Here is a 21182-nt window from a genome sequence, read left to right as displayed (position 1 = left end):
ATACATATATCGAGAATATTACTCCCTCGCTTTTGCCACTAACAATTTGACGAAAACGCGTGTATTATCTTAAGCGTCTTCTGTGCGTGGAATAAAACAAGATCAACACTCGCTGTAAATGTACTTGACTTGAGAACAAGGCCTATTATTGATATTAAACATTTTTATGAAATTTTTAACGAAACGATAGAGGTGAGTTTTTCGTTGAATCCGAGCAAAGTACCGTACATTTTTACGTGGAAACTTAGACATCTTAAACATTGCATATATGACGATCTTTTATTAATAATCAAAAAGAGGAAAGGGTTAAACAACATTTTATAACGTGATTTTACTGTTACCGTGTTGTATAAATTATAAAAGTATAACGGAGAATACGCAATTTTAATTTCAGTTAAAAATATTTTATTAAAATAAATTCAAGATAATATCGCAAAAGAACCAAGGTTATCTATATTTGGAAACGGGAATCAGTAACTTATTTACTTTTTAAAGTATATTTTTATGCTATCCTAATTTCGAGTAAAAATTGTACTTTGGAAGCTTTTAATTCTTATAAATGGGTAATTTTTTATAAATGATACACTCAACAGGTAATTTTTGGAATTTTCAAAGAAATTACGAAAAATTGAAGAACAAAATTAGATTAGCTTTTTATACAGATAGATATAGACATTTAAAATTGTTATTACTCGTATTTTTTAGATATAATTTTATTTTTATTATATACATGTTAAACCTTCATATATTTTTACATGAAATAAATATAGAATTTTTTTTATTCTTTTGGTTTTATTTTTATCCAACTAATTTATTTATCTTGCATTGGAAATCTGTTATTTTATTATAGTTCTATTCTATTACGAAATATTTACCACGATTTTTTTTCTAACATCATATGATATTTATAATATTGTTTCGTATACACTTAGTTGTACGAATATTAAATAATTAAAATCAATTCACAATACTTATTTAAATTTTACAAGTTACAAGGTTCTGTAATGTTCTGCGTGTATCGGAGGACTGACTCGTCGACGATCGTGTCCAACAAGAAGCGTCTCTGCGTCCGGTCAAAGGAGTTTGTCAGCACATTCCTTTTAATCGACGATGGTTCGTAAGAAATACAATACATAATAACATAGTAATGTATATGTATACTAATACCACTATGTTTAAATTATTATAATCAGGGGTTCATAACAATATAGAAAGTATTTTTTCAGTACTAACACATGTTTATGTCATATTCTATTCGTCACTACTTTCAACCAATTTTTAATACATTTACTCATGAATAACTTATTCTTTTTTATAATAATCTTAAATATATCAACAACATTGGCGGTCAAACGGAGAGGATGAGGGGGATAGTCCCCCCTCATGACCTTTTTTTAAATATTTATAATTCATCCATATTATACATAATATAATATAGGTATTCATCTATTTTCTATTTAAAAAAATAAATATACTGTACTTATTAGTTATTATTCAGTTTCTAGGCTCGAATAAAATTAACAGTTCAAACATAAAACATTAAAATATTAATTGAAACAAACTTTTTAGATTTTTTTAATTTCCTTTATAGTTAAATTATCATTATCATTAATATAATATAATTTCCATGTTTAAAAAAAAAGATTTTTATATATAGTGTTTGTTAAAAAATCAGCTATATCCCCCCTCCCCATGACAAAATAATTTGACCGCCACTGATATTCAACATCAAATTATATGGATTATTTTTGTATTTAAATACCATACTTGTCACGTTTTATTGTAAAAGATTAATACATCAATTTTCTGCGTTGAGATAAGCCAGTAAGACAAGTGCTACTCTACTCACTGTCGTAGTATATTTTCCATTGTCTTACATTTTCCAATTAGTATTATTTTAAAACGAATTGTATGATAACTATAAAAATTATAAGTTAATGTTTAATAAATAGCAAAAGGAAATTTTATTATAATTAATCGACAGTTCAATGTAATAAATACTACTCCATCCCGAATTATATTAAATATTATAAATTAGTTGCTATAAAGGATTGCTTATTAAAACATAGAATTACTATTTTATTTTTTTTTTTAAAAATGTAGGATATTTATGATTTTGATTTTTCTCAATAAATTAAAAAGATTATCAATTTTTGAATTGAAACCTGTGACCTCAAAAATCTACTTAATTATTTATCTTAAAATGTTTAGGGAACAATCGTTGCTTATAGTCTTGTAAATGAGGTCTGCATATAATTTTATATCTATTATTAAAATACGTTAATATACATTATTTCTACCCTCCTCATCATACCAAAAAAAATGCAATTAAAAAATATTAAGCGACTAAGTTAAAAAGATTGCAAAAACACTGTACGGGGAAAAAAATAAAACAACTTATAAATATTAATGCCACCAGCTTATCACTATAATCTAAGCAAGTATACATAAATAAGGTTTTTATAATTCTTTCAGATCATACAGTAGGACGAATTAGCGTAGGTGAATTTAAAAATATAAGTCAAAAACCAATCGATACTTATCAAATATAAGCTGTTTGATAAAATAAAAATAAAACATTGCAAATACTGTAATCAATTACAAAAATAAACAATTCATACTCAAGTATAAGTATATTCTTGCACAAAAGCGAGTTAATCGCATATCAGAATAATGAAACATTATAACGGATTTTAGAGATAAACCTTGATAACATTTTTTAGAAGTGTACTGTACAATGCATTATATTAATTTATAAATATAAGACATAAACATTTTTTTTAAATTTTTTTGAATTGTAGTAGAAGTTTGAATTTACAGTCTTGTACTTAATCAAACATTTAAATAAATAAATAAATAATTAATCTTCATTCTCCTTACAAAATGTTTACACAGTTTTATACAATTGTTTATTATTAACTTATAACTAAAAAAAAAAAAAATTGTATAAAAGTCCGTTAAGGTGAATCGTTCTTGGTGGTTTAGAAATACGTGTTTTTGACATGTATTAATGATCAACACACTCTTGTACACGGATTCGTCCGTTAACCGTTTGGCGTTCATATTAAGTGAATAAATATTTCATTTTTGTAGGATATACAAGCATTCATCGTTTACGACATTACATATAATGTTGAACCTGATAACTTTTTTTATTTTTTTCAATAAAATCCGGATGTGTATACCACCGAAGGCAATAAACGGATATCGACTTAAATAAATAAACATAGTCCCCTCCGTCAGTTTCTCGCAATGTTACGATTGTTAATTCTTACCTGGGTTGTCTGCCGGAAATTTTGACAAGCGTGTCGATGAAATAGGCGGGTACCATTTGAAAGGCAGTCATGCACAAATAGTTGACGAGACGATTACTTTTGAAGCTGCCACCGGGATACCACAATATGTCACTGAATGGGTTCTCCAATATGAACTCGTGGCCCAACCGTTCGATATCTTTCCAGTAGATCGGGTTCGTCGTGCCTGATGTGCAGTGGTAGATGTTTATACCCGTTGGCCTAGCGATAGCAAAACACGGTTTATGTACATGTTTATGCATGAAAATATTCGCATTATTTACACATTGCTACATTATATATTGTCCGGTTCAGATATTTTGGACGAAAAAATTCATACGATTCTTCAGAGGCGTCAGAACTACAACGGGACAACAGGAGCGCGGCTGCGATCTTCGAAATAGTCATATTAAGCAATCGAGCTAAGAGCTTAATAAATTAAGTTGTTCGAATGCATGGAAATAAACTATGATACGAACATAATCATCAATATTTCGCATTATAAATGATTAAAATCTTACTTTGGAAAAGAAATAATGAAAATAAAATAAAAATATCTATGTACTTCAATATTTTCAAATATTTTAGAAATATGTATAATCGTTTATGTGATTATACTAGACATATTTTTATTTTTGGTTACAAATATTGTATTGTAAATTATTATCGTAATGTCATTAAAAAAATATGTCTGCCTTTATTCATTCTAACGCCGTTGTTTGTACGCTATAAAAACTATTTTATTTAACAATGTAGACATAAATGATCAAGGGAAGAATACGTTTACTAAAAACTAAAAACAAATATTATAGATAAAAATATTTTATTTTATGTAGATTATTAGTAAACATTATCCAATAGTTGGTGTGCTAGAAGAAGAGTAATGATGAACACAAAAAAATTTGGCCATTCCGTGATATTAAGAAGTTAATTTCTATCGTGATATTTATCTAATAGTACCTTTTACATAAGTGATATATTTTATTAAAAAAAAAAATATATAAAATACCTAATTTATATAGTGTATTAGTAGTGATATTTGTAAAATCGTCATATTAACAAGAAACAGAAAAAATTCGAATTAATAAAAATGTATTGTTTTCTATTGTACCAATAATTTAATAAAATTGTATTTATACACGTGAGTGGTGTTTAAAAACAATGTTTTGAAATAATTTTAAAATAGCAAAACTTATACAATGATACAACGCAGAGCGAAAAAATTTAAACATTTTCCATTTAATTTTTTTATATCTGTATCAAAGTACCGTACTAAAAAAAATATCATATAGCATATAATTATAAAAATTGAGATGTCGAGAGTAATTTAGTTGGTCTACTAACTAGTCGTTTCAGGTCAAATATTATGAATAGAAAACATATCAATAATAATTTATTGTAGTATTTATTTGATATTATGCAGATTTTTTCTGAAATTTGTCCGGTTGATATATAATATAGAAAACTAGTATTTTTTTTATCTAAAATCAAAGTTTACATAAAATATTAATTCACGAAGATATTTTATATTGCTTAGCTAATAATTTAACAATTGTCGCAGGTTCTCAGATAGTGACAATACTAATTCGTAGTAGAGGACAGTCACAAATACAGTATCATTGAGTACACAGCGAATGTATCTTTATCAATGATTTGTTATTTTATGTTCTAATCAAGACTTGAACAATCAAGTTTAAATCTGTAAAAAATCAGTTGGATAATATCTTGGTCTTAAAAACGTATTTAAAAAAAGTGATTATAAGTACAAACTTAAATATTGGAGTGTTACGAGTTTCCTTCACATTTGACGTATTAAAATCATTATATTCGAATACGAATAACATTATACAAATTAAATATCGTCGCGATTACGGTCATAGCGCATTTATTGTTTAAAAAATACGCCCAGAAGTCGTATCAATAGATTTAAACTGCTTTATTATTGGTGCAGCAAATAAGTACATATTATTACGCGAACGGAATTTACATCATAAAATAAATTGTATTTCTTTCCGAGGCTCAAAAGAAATCTACCACAATACAACTGTAAATCGTACGTTACAGTAGGATCGCATTAATACTTATCTAAATTGATATTGCGTTTATAGTAAATTGGTAATGCTATGAAATCTGTATACTTCAGGATTAGACGACGGAAGATTGTTACGAGTACAAACGCTGTTCTGAAAATCCATTATCTAGCTCAAAATCATGCAAACGTCGTGGGTATTTACTTTAAATGAAGTATATTTTGAATTTCATATTTTAGAAAACTAAAAAGGTTGATGTTATAGTAAAAAATGTTACCTATTGATGGCCGTGTACCATGCAGCCGATATTAATAGGTTGATACAAATATCTACTGGGACCAGGTCAGCGATCAAGTTCTTGTGACACAGCAGTGTCCTTAGAACCCCTTTGCCTGCGCCGGCCAACAGACCCGTCGGTCCATTTAAATTGTCTACCCAGCCTAATATTGGTTCTCTCCACGATGCTGTAACTGTGTTCGTATAAAAACAAAAACAAAACAAGCGATAAGTAGATAAGAGAAATAAAAAACAATAATAAGTAATTAAGTGAGACACGTGATTTAAAGTAAGTGATATATTAATTAATAATACATTCTCTCGTGTGAATATTTTAGTATAGTCGTATGTAACACAATTATACATAAGTCAAAAAACAAGTTAAAACTTACCTATTGAAGGTCTGACTATAACTATGGGCAAACCGTCTCCTTGCTGTAGCAACATTTTTTCTGCTAACGCTTTTGTAAACGTATATGTGTTTGGCCATCCTTTTATAAGTCTAGAAAAACAAATCAATATTTCACTTAATTTGTATACTGCATATTGTAGATGTTTTACACTCGGATTATAATAATCATTGAACCATTCTACGTTCTCACAATAATTTTGAAATTTCAGAAATAATCTTATTTACACATTTTACTATTTTTTTTTTTTTTTTTTTTTTTATAATGTAAGTATACTTTAAAATCATTAATATAATTTTATCGATTTCGAAAATAAATTTCTACATTGAGTGCATTAATAAATTTCATTTATTTTCTTTGCTTAATTGTTTAAATAAATTGAGTGGTAAATCAAGGTAATTATCACCAATTAGAAAAAACATTGGTCATTATAGTGATGTAACCACGTACATAAGAGTCAAAACATGACTTTACAATGGTATTTTTATAACATTTCAAATACATTTTTTCTTTCAAAACATGTTTCCATCACATATTTATTTTATACTGTTAATTACATTACTAACCATTAGAGATAAAGGTTTGATTAAAATACCCACCAAAACTCTATCAAATTTACGAATATGTTTTCACATACCGCTCGGGAGTGTACACACTATACCTATGATTTTTCAAAAAAAAACCTGAGAGTACACAGAGTACATTATACTATTATAATATACCTTATGAGAAAGCTCAACTGATTACACACTCTAGAATATATCGAGTTATAGTTTTTAATTTGATTTATATGATAATCATTAGTTACAATTATTATGAAGTTTATACATAAGCGTTGAAAAATAAGTTAGTACTTCGAAGCCATTAATCGTGACGAAAATGTTAATCGAATAACCATGTAATTTATTTTTGAAACGGATTTTTATTCAGAAATTCAAATCAAATCATTAAATTAATTTATGATATATGAATTGATTTAATATGACCAGGAACCAACAAATGTACTTAAATATAATTATTAACCCCATCAAAAACAGTCCCATGGGGCTTTATCCAATGGTTTAAACGAGCTTTGCCTGGATTTTTAAAGGGAAACAAACCTATATACAGTCATGTGCAACTGATACATGCCTTAATACATCCATACATACGCGTATGCAATAAATCTACATTCATATTATAATATATTATACATAAAAAAAATTATTAATGAAGATTCACAGATTGAACGGATTTAATTGAAACTAAAAATATATTTCCGGTCTAGTTTCTACATAATGAAAATCACAATCTATTTATGATTCAAATAACTTCCGTTTCGAAAAAATATGATTTTATATTTATTTATAATCGATGGCTATTATTAACATTAACTGTATTATAATATTATTGTACATACATAAGTTTTATTCATATATAATTTTCGTTTAATTTATACACACGTATTCTGTACATTAAAATTAATAATATCATTAGAAATTCATTTTTATTTTTAAAAAATTACAATTTTATTTGAAACTCATCTACTATTAATTCGTAAGATTATTTATTACTTTTTTTTGTGTGAAAGTTATTTGAAATAGAGCTTCGTGAGTATAATGTTATTATAGTTGTTTCTCTAAAAAAAAATAAATGTTTTTCCGCCTACTACCTATTAATAATTTATCTTAATAAACCAGAATTAAGAAATATACCGATAAATGTTCACATTAAAATATAGAGAATTCATTTTACCTCGGTTTGTTAAATATGATCGGTACCAAGAGTATTTTAGAAATATAATTTTAACTGTCATAAAAATTGATTGAATTACTTGAAAAAACTATTCATTTAAACGTTTAATTGTAATTCAATCATTTTTACTTGATCCTGATACTTGATAGTTTAATATTTTGGGTGTATAATTTAGAATATTGAGTTAATAAATTACGCGTATTTCATATATCAAATAAAATCGTAAGAGCTTTTTAACGGTTTCAAAGTTGTATACTTAGATGTTAGGTGTAGAAAATTGTCGTGCCACTGAATTGGGGTGAACGTTAAGTTTCATCATGATTGTATTATACAATATAACAAGATTTCTCAAAATTTGTATTATACTATTATAATATTTCATAGTTCACGACATACTGCCAAAAAATAAAGTAAAGATCAAACAAAAATCGTCTTCACGTATATCATAGTAGATCGTATAATATACTGTGTATTAATATATTATTTAATTTAGGAAAAATTTAACCGAAATTCTTAAATTCATAAATTTTAAATAAAACAACTCATTATACATATGAGTTTATATTTTATGTAATTAAATGTACTTTGTGATATACTTGGAATTATCTGTAACACGTCTGTATATCGCAACACAGCAGATGAGAAACACTGCTAATTAGGTATATATTATATTTTTAGTTGAAGTTGATTTAACTGATATATAGTTATGAATAGTGATACGAATATACGTATTGTGTGGCCTATTTCTGATAGTATAATATTATGTACCAATATATTTTAGTATCATATATTTGATTTAAACTAAGTAATAGTAATATTTTATTAGTATTTGTAGTAACTAATTGATTTAAAAGCCCAATCGTCCTACAAATTAAATCAAAAAGATATACAGCTGACTAATGACTAATTGAATCAAACGTATAATAGGTTTATATGTTCGGTTAGTTGTCACTGAACTTCTATATTAAATTTACATTCATCACTCCCAGCAAAGATGATGATTTAACATTGATTTAACAATATCGAGGTTTTCTACAGAAAACACTCAAGTAAGTAGTAGAAATTCGTCAAAATTTCCATGTAATTTATGGTAGGCACATTGATAAAAAAAAATTAGTTGATTTTATTTATACTTCCGAAAGTTCAACTTAAACACAATATAGAAAAAAAAAATTACTCTTACTAAAATATATTGAAAGATATAAAAGTTATAAATAGTTTATTTGGTTAAATATATATTTTATTTATTTTATCACGAACAATTGATTAATAAAATAGCTAGCGACTATTTCATTAAATAAATATTCATTATCAACATTGGTGTTGTGGCGGGATTATTTGCAAGCAGCAAACGTGTATTATTGGTACTCACCTATCCTTAAAGCTGATAATGTCTCTCTATTTATATTTCATAGAATGCCTTCATTTCTACAAGTAAGTAATAACTGGACAACTGCTACCTGACCTAGTTTACTATACTTAAAAATAATTTGTAGTACAAAAAAAATACAGGAATGTTGCGTAACAAATATTCATACTAGGGGGTACCCGTCACCCTTTTTATATTTATCACGGACATTTGCCCGTTTTGAGCCTATATTCGTCACGTCACTGATTATAATACACTTTTTACTGTTTTATAACTAATATCCTAAAAATAAAAATATTCAAATTATTTTTATAATAGTAATTTTGTTTTATTTACACATAAAAAAAAAATCGTTAAATATTTGTTTAGGACTTATACATTATCAACTGTATTATTAGAATGTAAACTGATTATTATGTGTGCATAAATTATTGAGTTTTTTAAAAATAAAACTATTTTATAAAACAACTTAAAACTGTTAAAAACTGTGAAATAACTTTGATTTAAAATAATTCTATTTTATTTAAGATTAGTAGGTAAATTATTGAAACTGAGTCGAATACATAAAGTTCAATAAAAGAATGTTCAATTTACTATAGTGCTTAACAATCTGAAATAGGTACAATAATAAGGTCCAATTTACAGAAATGTCAATATAGTAACGATCGACATATAATACGGGTAAAATGCGTAGAGCTGTCAATCCCCTAACAAAATGTTCAATTAGATGTTCAGTATAGATGTGAAATAACTATAATAATTAGTGTATTGTTTATTTAAACAACTGGTGTTTCATTTTTAATATATAAGTTCTAAAAATAACAATCGGTGAAATGTTCAAGTATTCTTTTTAATCGCAATACTATTTTGAATTTGATATTAGTTCACATTGTGCTTTTGAATATACAATATATGTATTGGAGGTGGACCGTTAACCTTGGGATATACACTCTTTCTATTCTGAAAATGTGTTAATGAGAATAAAAACTGCAAGGCAATGGTGATTCACCATTATGGTAACTCACAACTTGTAATGGGAATGAGTTTACTTAATTTTGTCCGAAGACAATCAGATTTTCAGTGTAAATGGACAAAAACCTATGAAATTATTTTAATATTAATCGATTCGTCGGGGATTTTTCAATTTAAGTTATCTTAGTGGAGAATATACATAATCGGTGTAGTATGTGATGTGTGTAACATTTATAATTATAAGATTAGAAATTTTATCAAAATATAATTAAATTGCTTATAGAATACATTAAATATAATCTTTTTAACAAAAGACACTAATTTTCGATCTTAATTCTAGAAATCATAATATTAATAATTAATATTCGGAAATTAATTTACTTAAATACCTAATAACCCCAGAAACAATAAAAGGATGTGTAATAAACATTGTTATATTTAAAATGTACTTATTATTATGTATCAAAAACTACATGAATATCCCTTTTAAATATTCAGCACTCAAATAGTTTAAATTCCAATGAAATTTATTGATCGGTTAAAAGAAAAACCTATGCATATTTCTGGTTTAATTATATATATTTATGGTCGTGTACCTACATAAATCATGTTGAACCATACATATTTATTTTGTTTATATAGTAAATAATAGTGACTGACTTACTGTGGTGTAATAGATTCCAGTAAATTTTCATCTAGACTGTCGACGCATTGAATAATTTTTTCTGGGTCCGCAGGGATTGGGTATAAATGTTCTTCGACATCTTGTCGATTACAATTGCAGTAGGCAGTGGAAACGTGTACGAATGCCTGAAATATTAATTATAATTTATAATATATCAATATGATAATTATGTAAATTACAATAAACGGGTAGTTCACGATTTTTACCAAGGGGACTTTCATAAATATTAATGTATGCTGGTGTTTGACATAAATATTATAAATGAATAATAGATTATCTTATAATAACTTACAAATTAATTTCAATACATGTCCTATACTTATTTAATACGTAAGAATTATACTTAAAAGTTCATACTGCATTATCAATTTTAATAAACCGATATATAATATTATCAATTTTTATAATTATTTTAATAATTTTTATTTTTCAATTTTAATATGATTTTATTCGATTAATTTTATTTTTGGAATAAATTTATTCTTAATCAATTATTCTTAATCAATCTTTATCTACTTATTTCATGATCTATATAATTTATATGTATGGGTATCGCAGAAATTACAATACGTATCTCCACAATCTTAGAGGTTTTCTAAATGTATTAGTATTTCTTCAAATACAATACCATACACTTAGTATTTATTTAATATTTAGTTACGATAGTTTAAAAGAAAAATACGAAACATTTATTCAAACCAATACTATATTCGTACTGACGAATATTTTTAAATAACATGGACTATATATATATACATTTTTAGTTTTTAAGTTTTTTTTTGTATGTTTATTTGGTTAAGAAACATAGTTTTTAAGAGATTAATAAGTAAAAGAATCTTTATATTTGTATATTTTTATTTTAGTTAAGAACCAATATGTTAACATTTTAAAGTTCAAACTTAAAATGTAAATATTTTAATATCTCAAATGGATCTAATACCAATTCAATGTTTGTATTACGTGTGTGCGTGTGCGTGTGCGTGTGCGTGTTTTAATTTATAACAATAAATAATGTAATAGTAACTAGTAATACAATAATAAAATTCAATGACATGCAAGTTATACATTATTCAATTTGAAATTTGAAAAAAATATGAAAAATGAAATATGTTAGAACTAAATTACTAAAATTAAATTATAACTTTTATTATTTATGTATTTATTTTTCATCGTAAATATTAAAAAAAAAAAAATTACAAATAAAAATGTTTTTGTAATAAAATAAATATTAAATAATATAAAATTACTTTATTTTTATGTTTTTATATTATTAGTATAGACATTGTATGAAACATGTTACATTTTATGTATTTGACTTACCCAACAATGTTTACTTTTGGACATTTATATTTAATAAACGATAACCATGACATTTATGAATTGAGATAGTTTATAGCTTAATATAAAACGACGTCTGTAATAAGAGTTTTAATTAAAATATATTTTTCAAGAAATTTTAAATGTTTATTATTTATTATTATTTTATCCAAGTTAGCGATAAAAAATATGTGCAATTTTACTTGTAATTTTTAAGAATATTATAGTTTATTCACTAAATGTGTTTTGTATTAAGTATGGTTTCTATTTTGTTATAATATTATTTTTAATTCCGATCAGTATAAATATTATTTTTATTAATCAAATAAATAGTTCATTCCATGAGCTTTAAAATAGGTAAACATGTATAAAACGCATTGTTTTATTTGGCAAAATAAATACTATTACGGATCATCATAAGCATTCAAAGAAAATATGATAATAACAAAACGGTTTTTTTTTTTTTATTGTAATGGTAATTTGATAAATTTGTATAAATTATTCATGGAACTTCTAAAAAGTTCTAATAGGGACTTAGAGTAGCGTAGAGTAGCGGTGCGCAACCTGGAGAGGTCCCCAATAATTTAAGGGCGATCGGTAATTGGGCCACATTTTATGTACCTGCTTCGTATAAAATATTTGTTTACATTTTACTACTCGGAGATTGGGCCATAAATGAACAGCATAAAAATATACGAATATACAACGTTTATTAACTAATAATTATTTTTATAATGCATAAAATACAATAATTTTTTTTAATAATGCCATACGCAAAATTCACAAATTTAATATAATACAATATAATATAATATAATAATATAATAATTTATAATATAAAAAATATCGCCAACGAATTTTGCCACATTGACTCCGTGAGCAAAAGACAATTTATAATTATAAAAATTAATAATTTTTTCCTGTATCCATCGTTATAAATTCAAATAATTCCATTTTACTCGTATATTACCGAATCAGCATTATTTTAAATGTAAATCGTATAGTGTGCAGTCAACTAAACGATGGCGACGTTCTATAATCCTTGTAAATAACACTTTTAGCTATTTTTATCCATTTAATTTTATGAGACTATGGCAGCCCCTGATAATTCTATATCATTTCATTACATTTTGATAAAACATACGGTCACTTCAATTAAAGTTTTGTGTGCACTGTTAGGTATTGTAGCAATATTTATTAAATAGTGGCCCAATCATCGGGTCTACCTGTTATAAATGTTAAACTGTAGTGGCCCAATTTCCGAGCGCCCTAATTCAACACCAAATGAAAAAGTTATTAAAGTTATTTAATATATATTTATATATAATGTATATGTTTTTGTATTTTACATCTATAAAACTGCAATATTGAATTTATTTATGTTTTGGATAATGGAAATAATATATATTATATAATATAACTTTAATGGAAATTAAAGAAATATTAAAATTGTCTAAAATTTACGATTTTATTTATATGAATGAAATGTTTTTACATATTAAGTAAGTATATATTATATACTTTTATACACTTACATAATGTTAGTAAGAAGGGGGGGGGGGTCACATAATCAAAATAAATTAATTTGAGGGTTGTGTATCAAAAAAGTTGCGCACCGCTGGGCGTAGACTATAGTTCGAGAACCGCTGCCTTTTTTTTATAAGTAATAAAGTTCATGTAGTTTAAAATACAGTTTTGACAGTAATCGAATATTTGACTTTCTTGGGCTTCTGAAGCAATTTTTTTACTTTTACCAAAACGTTCACTTCTTCATTCTAATATTGCATATTTTTAAAAGAAAATCAAATTATATATTAATGTAACTTTTACCTTCAAAATGTATCTTAAAAGTATAAATTCTGTGAGATTAGTACTGAAGTTGTAATTGTCCTTATTATGTATTTTTATGTACTATTCTTAATATGTACTTCAAAAGTAGGAATTCCTACATAATACTTATATATTTTATGCTTGTACAGCAATTATCAAAATTTTTCTATTAACTTGTTTTTATTACATTTCGGATTATTTTGGAAAAGTGCTGTCACATATTCACTGAGCATCAAATACTTTGAAATGTAAAACGTAATAACAGCAAAAAGTTTACAAAAGCTAGTAGAGAAGTTAAATTTCATGAAAAGGTATATGTAATTTAAATTTTAAATTAACAATTTAATAGATTATCATATTTTCAAAATAATATTATTAATAAAAATGTATTTAAAAAATATTTGTTTTAAGGTATAAAACGCGAAGGAAAACATAGGGATCCTCATTTTTATTTTTATAATTTATTATTACTTTAGTGCGATGGAAAATAACTGTATTACTAGATAAAAAAATTGATTTTACCATGAGCTATGGGTATAAATAAAATATTAAAATATAACTTAATATTTTAGATTTTGACCAATGTAAGTCTTAAAATTTTCTTTTTCTTTTCTATATACACTTTTTAATGTAGTAAATATAAAAATGCACACAAAGTTTCGTATAATAATTTTTTTTGTAGACTTTGTACTTGAAAAAATTTAATTATAGACTATTTAGGTTGTTTATCTCAGTGTAAGAAAAAGTGAAAGAAAACTTTTTAATTGACAAATGTTATAAAGAATCGATTCGATATGAGTTTTTGTGATGTAATTCAAAATTGTAATTTAGAAATCCTAGAGACTAAAAATAAAGTATTTATTATATAACCATTTAGTTATTTTTGAAATACTTTGTGTTAAATAGTCCGTTCTAATGACTCACTTGATTCCGGTATTTTGCCAAAAAACTAATGTACCTTAATAATATTTTATCAAACTATTTAAGAAAAAAAAAACATACTTATTAAATATTCTATTACTAAACATACTAATTTTTTATGATACAACAAACAGGTAATAAATGGTGAAAAAACCCGATTACGTAGTACTATATCGTAAAAAAATAATTTAATAATTTATAACATAAAGTATTATTAAAAATATGAATTATAATACTTCCATGGTAGATGGATAATCCGTAGTTAATTGGTCGAGACCTTTCGATATCCATAACCACTTTCATACTATTGTATGAATTCACACCTCCTCGTCATTATAATATTAAAGTAATAATTAAGTATATAAGTAATATATTAAGTATGTATAATAATTTTACTGATCATTAATTAATCAACATTTCATTAAATGTTATTGAAATTAAAAAAAATTTATTTATTTGTAAGAAAAAATTCTTATTAAAATTAAGTGTAGTTATAAATAACACATTAACTTTTTTTAAATATAAAATTTTAAATTTATTGCTATTAAGTATAAACTAATAAGATCCACTGTTTAGTTTTTTAGTGCATGGTGGCAATTGTAATAAAAATTGTATGCATAAATAACGTAATTACTCAATAATACCCGGTAAAATATAAATAATCGGAAATAACGTTTTCGTATTTTATGGTTTTTAAAAATGTTCACGCCTCCCTAAAGGTTAGAAATTTACAATCAGTTTACATGATATATTCTTACTGGAAGTTTGTCAACTTCATGAATCGATTTTGATCTAATAATCTAATATTTCTATTAAAATCAAGCTACATTAAAAGATATGATGCTTCAGATAAGTAACTAACTGTATTTTATTAATAGCTTGCAATAGACCTCTATTATTATCTCCCACGAACACAACACATTTAGTTAAATAATAATTAAAACTATTCATTCGTATGTTAACAAGTATAATATTTCGAATACTATATTTCGGTAATGTTTAAAATAATAATTTCAATAAAAATATAATAAATTAAATATCATTTCTGTCATGTATTAATAATACATAATATATTAACATATATTTTATATATTTTTCAAACATATGCCTGTTTGGTTATTATAATAACACAACAGACAATAAACACAAAATAAGGTAACACTTATTACAGTATAATAATATTAATATTATTTTCTCCTTAAAAATTGAAATCTTTTATTTAAATGAGTTTGTGTTAAATCATTAAATTTAATTTATCATACTTTTTTCTTTTTATTTAAATTTATAGAATATATTATATGTAAGAGCCGAGACAGTTTCTGTACGTGATTATATGATTATAATATAAAGGAGTCTGCGATGGTACTTCAAATTAAAATAAAACGATTATTTTTAACATTTTTTTTTTTTTTTTTTTTGAGATAGACTGAATGGTTTGAGGGTAGTTATTTTATTGAATCCAGTAAGTAAATTATCATCTCTAAAATATATAACATACTCTCAAATAAAATAAAAAAAATGAATAAAAAGAATATTTAAAAAATAAAAAATTCACAAACTTATTATAAATGTAGTTAGTATATTCATTTAATTTAATTTTGAAAACTATGTTTCTTTTTCTACCTTATTGATAATTTATACTCCTTAATTTGAAGCTTGGGGTATTTATACATAGATTTAACATGATAATATCGTATTTTAAGATTGAAGTTTAGTTATGTAGTTAATTTTCTCAGACTGTACTATATCGATATTACAAATTTGAATTTCTCATAAACACTGAAGTTAATTCGCTATTAATTTGAAAGTTAACGTTCAACGAACATAATATAGTTACTGCGTGCTTATAAATGTACATAATTTTATAATAACATGTATTCGTGTAAAAAATCGGAAGAATTTTTTTTGCTTATAAAAAATATTATAAATCATTTTTGAAAATATAATATTTTATTTTTAATACATAATAATATGGTATCTAATGGACGATTATTAATTTTTATTTTTTCAAATGTAACTTAATATATATTATTTCAATCAACTTTTAAAAGAGATGACGGCTAAAAATGTCTTTTTTATGAAAACAAATTAAAGTTTATTCGAGTAATATCAATTCAAACAATTCTGACTTCTTTCTAATAAATCATTTATACCTATACAATATACATATCTAACTGTCATAACCATTTAAAGACATTCTACGTTGTGCATCCATTAACTAAATAGTATTTGTACATATAACTTATATAACATTTACATAACCATATTCAAATTAAGTAAACTTATTCTTAAATAAATTTATAGATCCCAATATTTTTGTCTTTTTTATTGAGAATTTATACTCCGTCAAAACATACGGTTTTTGAAATAATTCTATATTATTATATCAACTTGATGAATTTAATATTCGCCTTTAACAAAAACTTTTGTTAAGAATCATAATATTGGTCCATATAATAGAAAAAACGATACTAAAATATTGTAAAAAAATCTTTTGTCTGTAGCACTATACTGTCTTTTTTTAATTACTTAAAAATTATGATTAAATTTAGCATTTTCTTAAGATTATATTTCTAATGCAACAATATATTTTTTTAGCTTTTAAGTTTTTAGTAACTTTATACAAAACTCTCATACAAATAAGAGGTCCAATTTGTTGTTAGTTAATATTTAATTTTAATTTCAACGTAAAAGAATGTTAGAAAATATAAATTGTGTTACTAAATGAAATTTTTGTTTAATGTACATTGTATTAATGAATCATTTTGTATAATTAACAAGATTTAAAAAGTTTATTGCCAATATTCGAAAATCCATACATAATAATAATAATATAATTTATATATAATCTACATTAAATATATGTCATTCTATATAACTATTAAAAATGTAATACTTAGTTCAGTTAGTTTTTTTTTAAAAATTTCAGAGATTCAATTACAATGATATTAATTAATTATTACACTCACTTTTTTACAGAAAAACATGACAAAAAAGTTAGTACTTCAAGATATTAATATTAATTCCAAATTAAGCTTTTTATCTATTTATGTTACCTCAAATATCAAAGCATAGCATAAATAAAGAGTAATAGAGAGTAAATTGAACATTTTTAAAACCATAACATAAAAAATAAAAACTCAATTAGATCTAAAAAATGTTTCTACATATTTATTTATGTATTCGTTCCTTGTTTAAACTAACTCTATAACCAAAATATATACATGAATACAATTAGAATGTGGTTATTTTTTTACGATATTAAATTTAAAAGTGTTCAAATTTTTATATATTTTTAGTATTTAATTTATTCTAATCTAAATAAATTTATTTGAAGAAGAATAAAACAATTTTATAATAATTAAAATAAAGCTTTTCAAATAATTATTACAAAAAATTTTTATTTAAAATTAACATCATGAATTTTTTGTTTCTTGAAATTAACACATATCATTAATAATCCTGTATTAATTAATACAATTTTCTATTTAAAACTGTAAGATCAGAATAGCGAAACCACTTTTAAAATCTATAAAATAAATAAATAATTAAATTTGAAGTAGGTACATGTGACCATTTAATAAGTACGTTTTAAAATAATTTCAACATAAAAATAAACTTTTTCAGTAAGTTTAACATTAAAATGTAGATTTTTAGTTAAATATATTTTTACCTGTATTCGAAATTGTAAAATAATTGTATAAAAGTATTATTTAAAGTTTAAAATTTCTAAATTACGACGATTTTTATTTTACAAATATGTTATTTACTATGAACTCATTTATAATATCAGCTGCAAATTCAAATCAACAACTTATTTTTACTTTCATATTTGTGTATTACTGCATTGTGTACATAATAGAAACATTATAATAAGAAATATTGAAAAAATTTTATTTTTTATTTTAATAATAACAAATCATATCGAGATCTTTAAAAATGATAATAGTGGCATTGGAATGCATAATTTACCCGCACGGTTTTATAATAATCCCCATTCAACCAACTCACATAAAACGGAAACTGAAATATGAGCAAATATAAGATAACTGATAGTCGTAGAATAATAATAGAATATTTTTAAAAAATGTAGGTACTAAATATCTTACCAAATTCGACTAACCATTTGGTTTTTTAATCAGAAATTCTTACGTTAATATTGGATAACCGCACGTGCTTATAATTTTATGATAAATTGATAAATATATTATTAATATCATATATCAACCTATTAATGTGCTCTTTCTGATTGAAATGCGAAATACCGAATTAAAAAGTATAATATTAACAAATACATAAACGTTGTTAATATTTAATAATGTAAAACATTAGAAACACTTACCTCTAATTTAGTCATATGATAGCTCAGCTGAACTAATCGCTTGGTACCAAGCAAATTCATGGCAACTGAAAGTTTAAGTGCTTCATCGAACTTAACAGTGGCTGCCGAATGAAAAACAATGGATACGTTATCAATTAATGTTTTTTGATCCAGTGCACTGATTCCCAGTTCGCTCTGAGTGACATCTCCTTGTATCGGTACTAATTTTTTTAAAGACTCTGGTTGATATTTCCTAACCCAATCAAATATCTAAATATAAAAAAAAAAAATCGGTTGATAAAATGGATATTTTTTACAGATATATATACTCTTGTGTATGTTTGTTATTATTGCATTACTAATATGGCATTGTATTACTACTGAAAACTTAAAATATTGGTAAATTTTTAAATAAATATTTCATTGAAATCGTAGAAGATATTTTTCAAATATAAATGTTTTTATCGTTGAACTTATTTTTGGTATTTTAATGAAGGTATAATTATACAACCATTCGGTAGCGGGACAAAGATAATAGATAGACGTGCTTGTTTTTTTATTTTTATTGTATGAATAGCGATGATACTACAATAAGTTTATTATATATATTAAACTTCTCAAATTATATTAGAAATCATAATATTCAAATCCGTGTTAAATATTATTCATTCCTTCGACTTAACTATTAATTGGATTGTAGTATTATTTGATTTACGTACGAACAATACATCGTACAATACTGCAAACAGCGAAAGCAAATTAAATAAAGTAGACACACAGGTTGAACAATGCTTACCCTTAATAAGCGCGTAATATGTATACATTTCGAGTAAACTTATAACCGCATTATTTAGCTTATTAAACATATGAAATTAGGCCCGTTAATAGAGTGTTAATTAAAAAAAAAAAAAAATATTAAAAAAATGTAACCAACGAGTGCTGCCAAACACTGACGTGTTGTTTTCAAATTTAGCACGCGTTTAGAGTAAACATAATATTATATATTTCAAGTCGTTAGCTTTTTACGAACGGTACATTATTCAAAACGATGTCTGCAAACAGAATATCGTTATCGATATAAATTACATAAAATACATTCTTTACTCTATGATATAAATTATGTACTACCTATATTCCGCTGGCCAAGAGAGACGTAATTCGGTAATACGGTAATATTAATGAACGCGATACAATTATAATTTATGAATAATAAAATTAAAATTAGTAAATGGTAATAAATACTCGTAAATTAATATATATATAATAAGTTTACGCATAGAAATAAATAAATAAATGCTTACGCTTCGCGTTTTTATGGACTGCATGTATCCGACGACGGTTTTTAATTTGAAACCGGTCGTACATTACTGATACAATAATACTCCAGGCTAAGCATTTATTTATTTGCACGAATAAACTATTTATTTATCAATAATAATTGATCGTAACAAAAACATTGACTGTTCCATTTTACCGTAGCGTTCAGTAGTTGATCTAGTCTGGACTTGACATCGTGACCCTGTTTGGGCCTGATCAGTAGGTATATGCACGCGATGTTTGGACATGAGTGCAGCAGTTTCTCCACCAACACCTTGCCCATAAACCCTGTAGCGCCTGTGATGAGTACGTGACGGCCCCGGAAAAAGTCTGATATCGGACTGGACGTGCTGGCCATTTCGATGCGTTGGCTGTGGCTGGAAAACAGATACAGAAATCGAAGGTATTAATTCAACGTATCCGTCGGTCGGAGGAGGGTGCGGTGGAAAATAGGGGGAGGAAGAGTAAAAGTTATGAATGAGATGCATGTAACTATATTATTAACGTCCGCGGGACGTGGCGGCAAATATTGTAAGCGCGCGAAGTGCACGTGGCGCCTGCGACGCGAAACTTACGCCCTCCGGAGGAGAGTCGACCGCAGGCAGCAGTACTCGTCAACGGTGACGGCAGCGACGGAATGCTGATGACAACGACGACGGCGACGACCGGTTTCAGCAGGACAACCGACGACAGGTGCGGAGAGTGAT

General features: G+C 25.2%; 1 protein-coding gene across 2 annotated transcripts in view; it reads right to left on the bottom strand.

Annotated features, from left to right (window-relative positions):
* Positions 1-21182, bottom strand: part of LOC112691732 (putative fatty acyl-CoA reductase CG5065) — a 44433-nt gene that overhangs the window by 7483 nt on the left and 15768 nt on the right. Inside the window, exons 1-7 of one of the 2 annotated variants that reach the window (XM_025566105.1) lie at positions 21051-21137; positions 20633-20852; positions 19180-19428; positions 10749-10894; positions 5992-6101; positions 5601-5793; positions 3276-3515 (exon numbers count right to left, since the gene is read on the bottom strand). In XM_025566105.1, coding sequence (XP_025421890.1) covers positions 3276-3515; positions 5601-5793; positions 5992-6101; positions 10749-10894; positions 19180-19428; positions 20633-20833 — 1139 coding nt within the window. In that variant the 5' untranslated portion in view covers positions 20834-20852; positions 21051-21137. Of the gene's footprint in view, positions 1-3275; positions 3516-5600; positions 5794-5991; positions 6102-10748; positions 10895-19179; positions 19429-20632; positions 20853-21050; positions 21138-21182 lie in introns of those variants that run through there. The other variant, XM_025566104.1, reaches the window with a different exon arrangement.

Source organism: Sipha flava, unplaced genomic scaffold (genome assembly GCF_003268045.1).
Source record: "Sipha flava isolate LNK unplaced genomic scaffold, YSA_version1 66_pilon_pilon, whole genome shotgun sequence".
In the NCBI taxonomy this organism is placed as follows: domain Eukaryota; kingdom Metazoa; phylum Arthropoda; class Insecta; order Hemiptera; family Aphididae; genus Sipha; species Sipha flava.
Note: the sequence above shows the minus strand (reverse complement) of the source record. Positions and strands in the feature narration are given on the sequence as shown.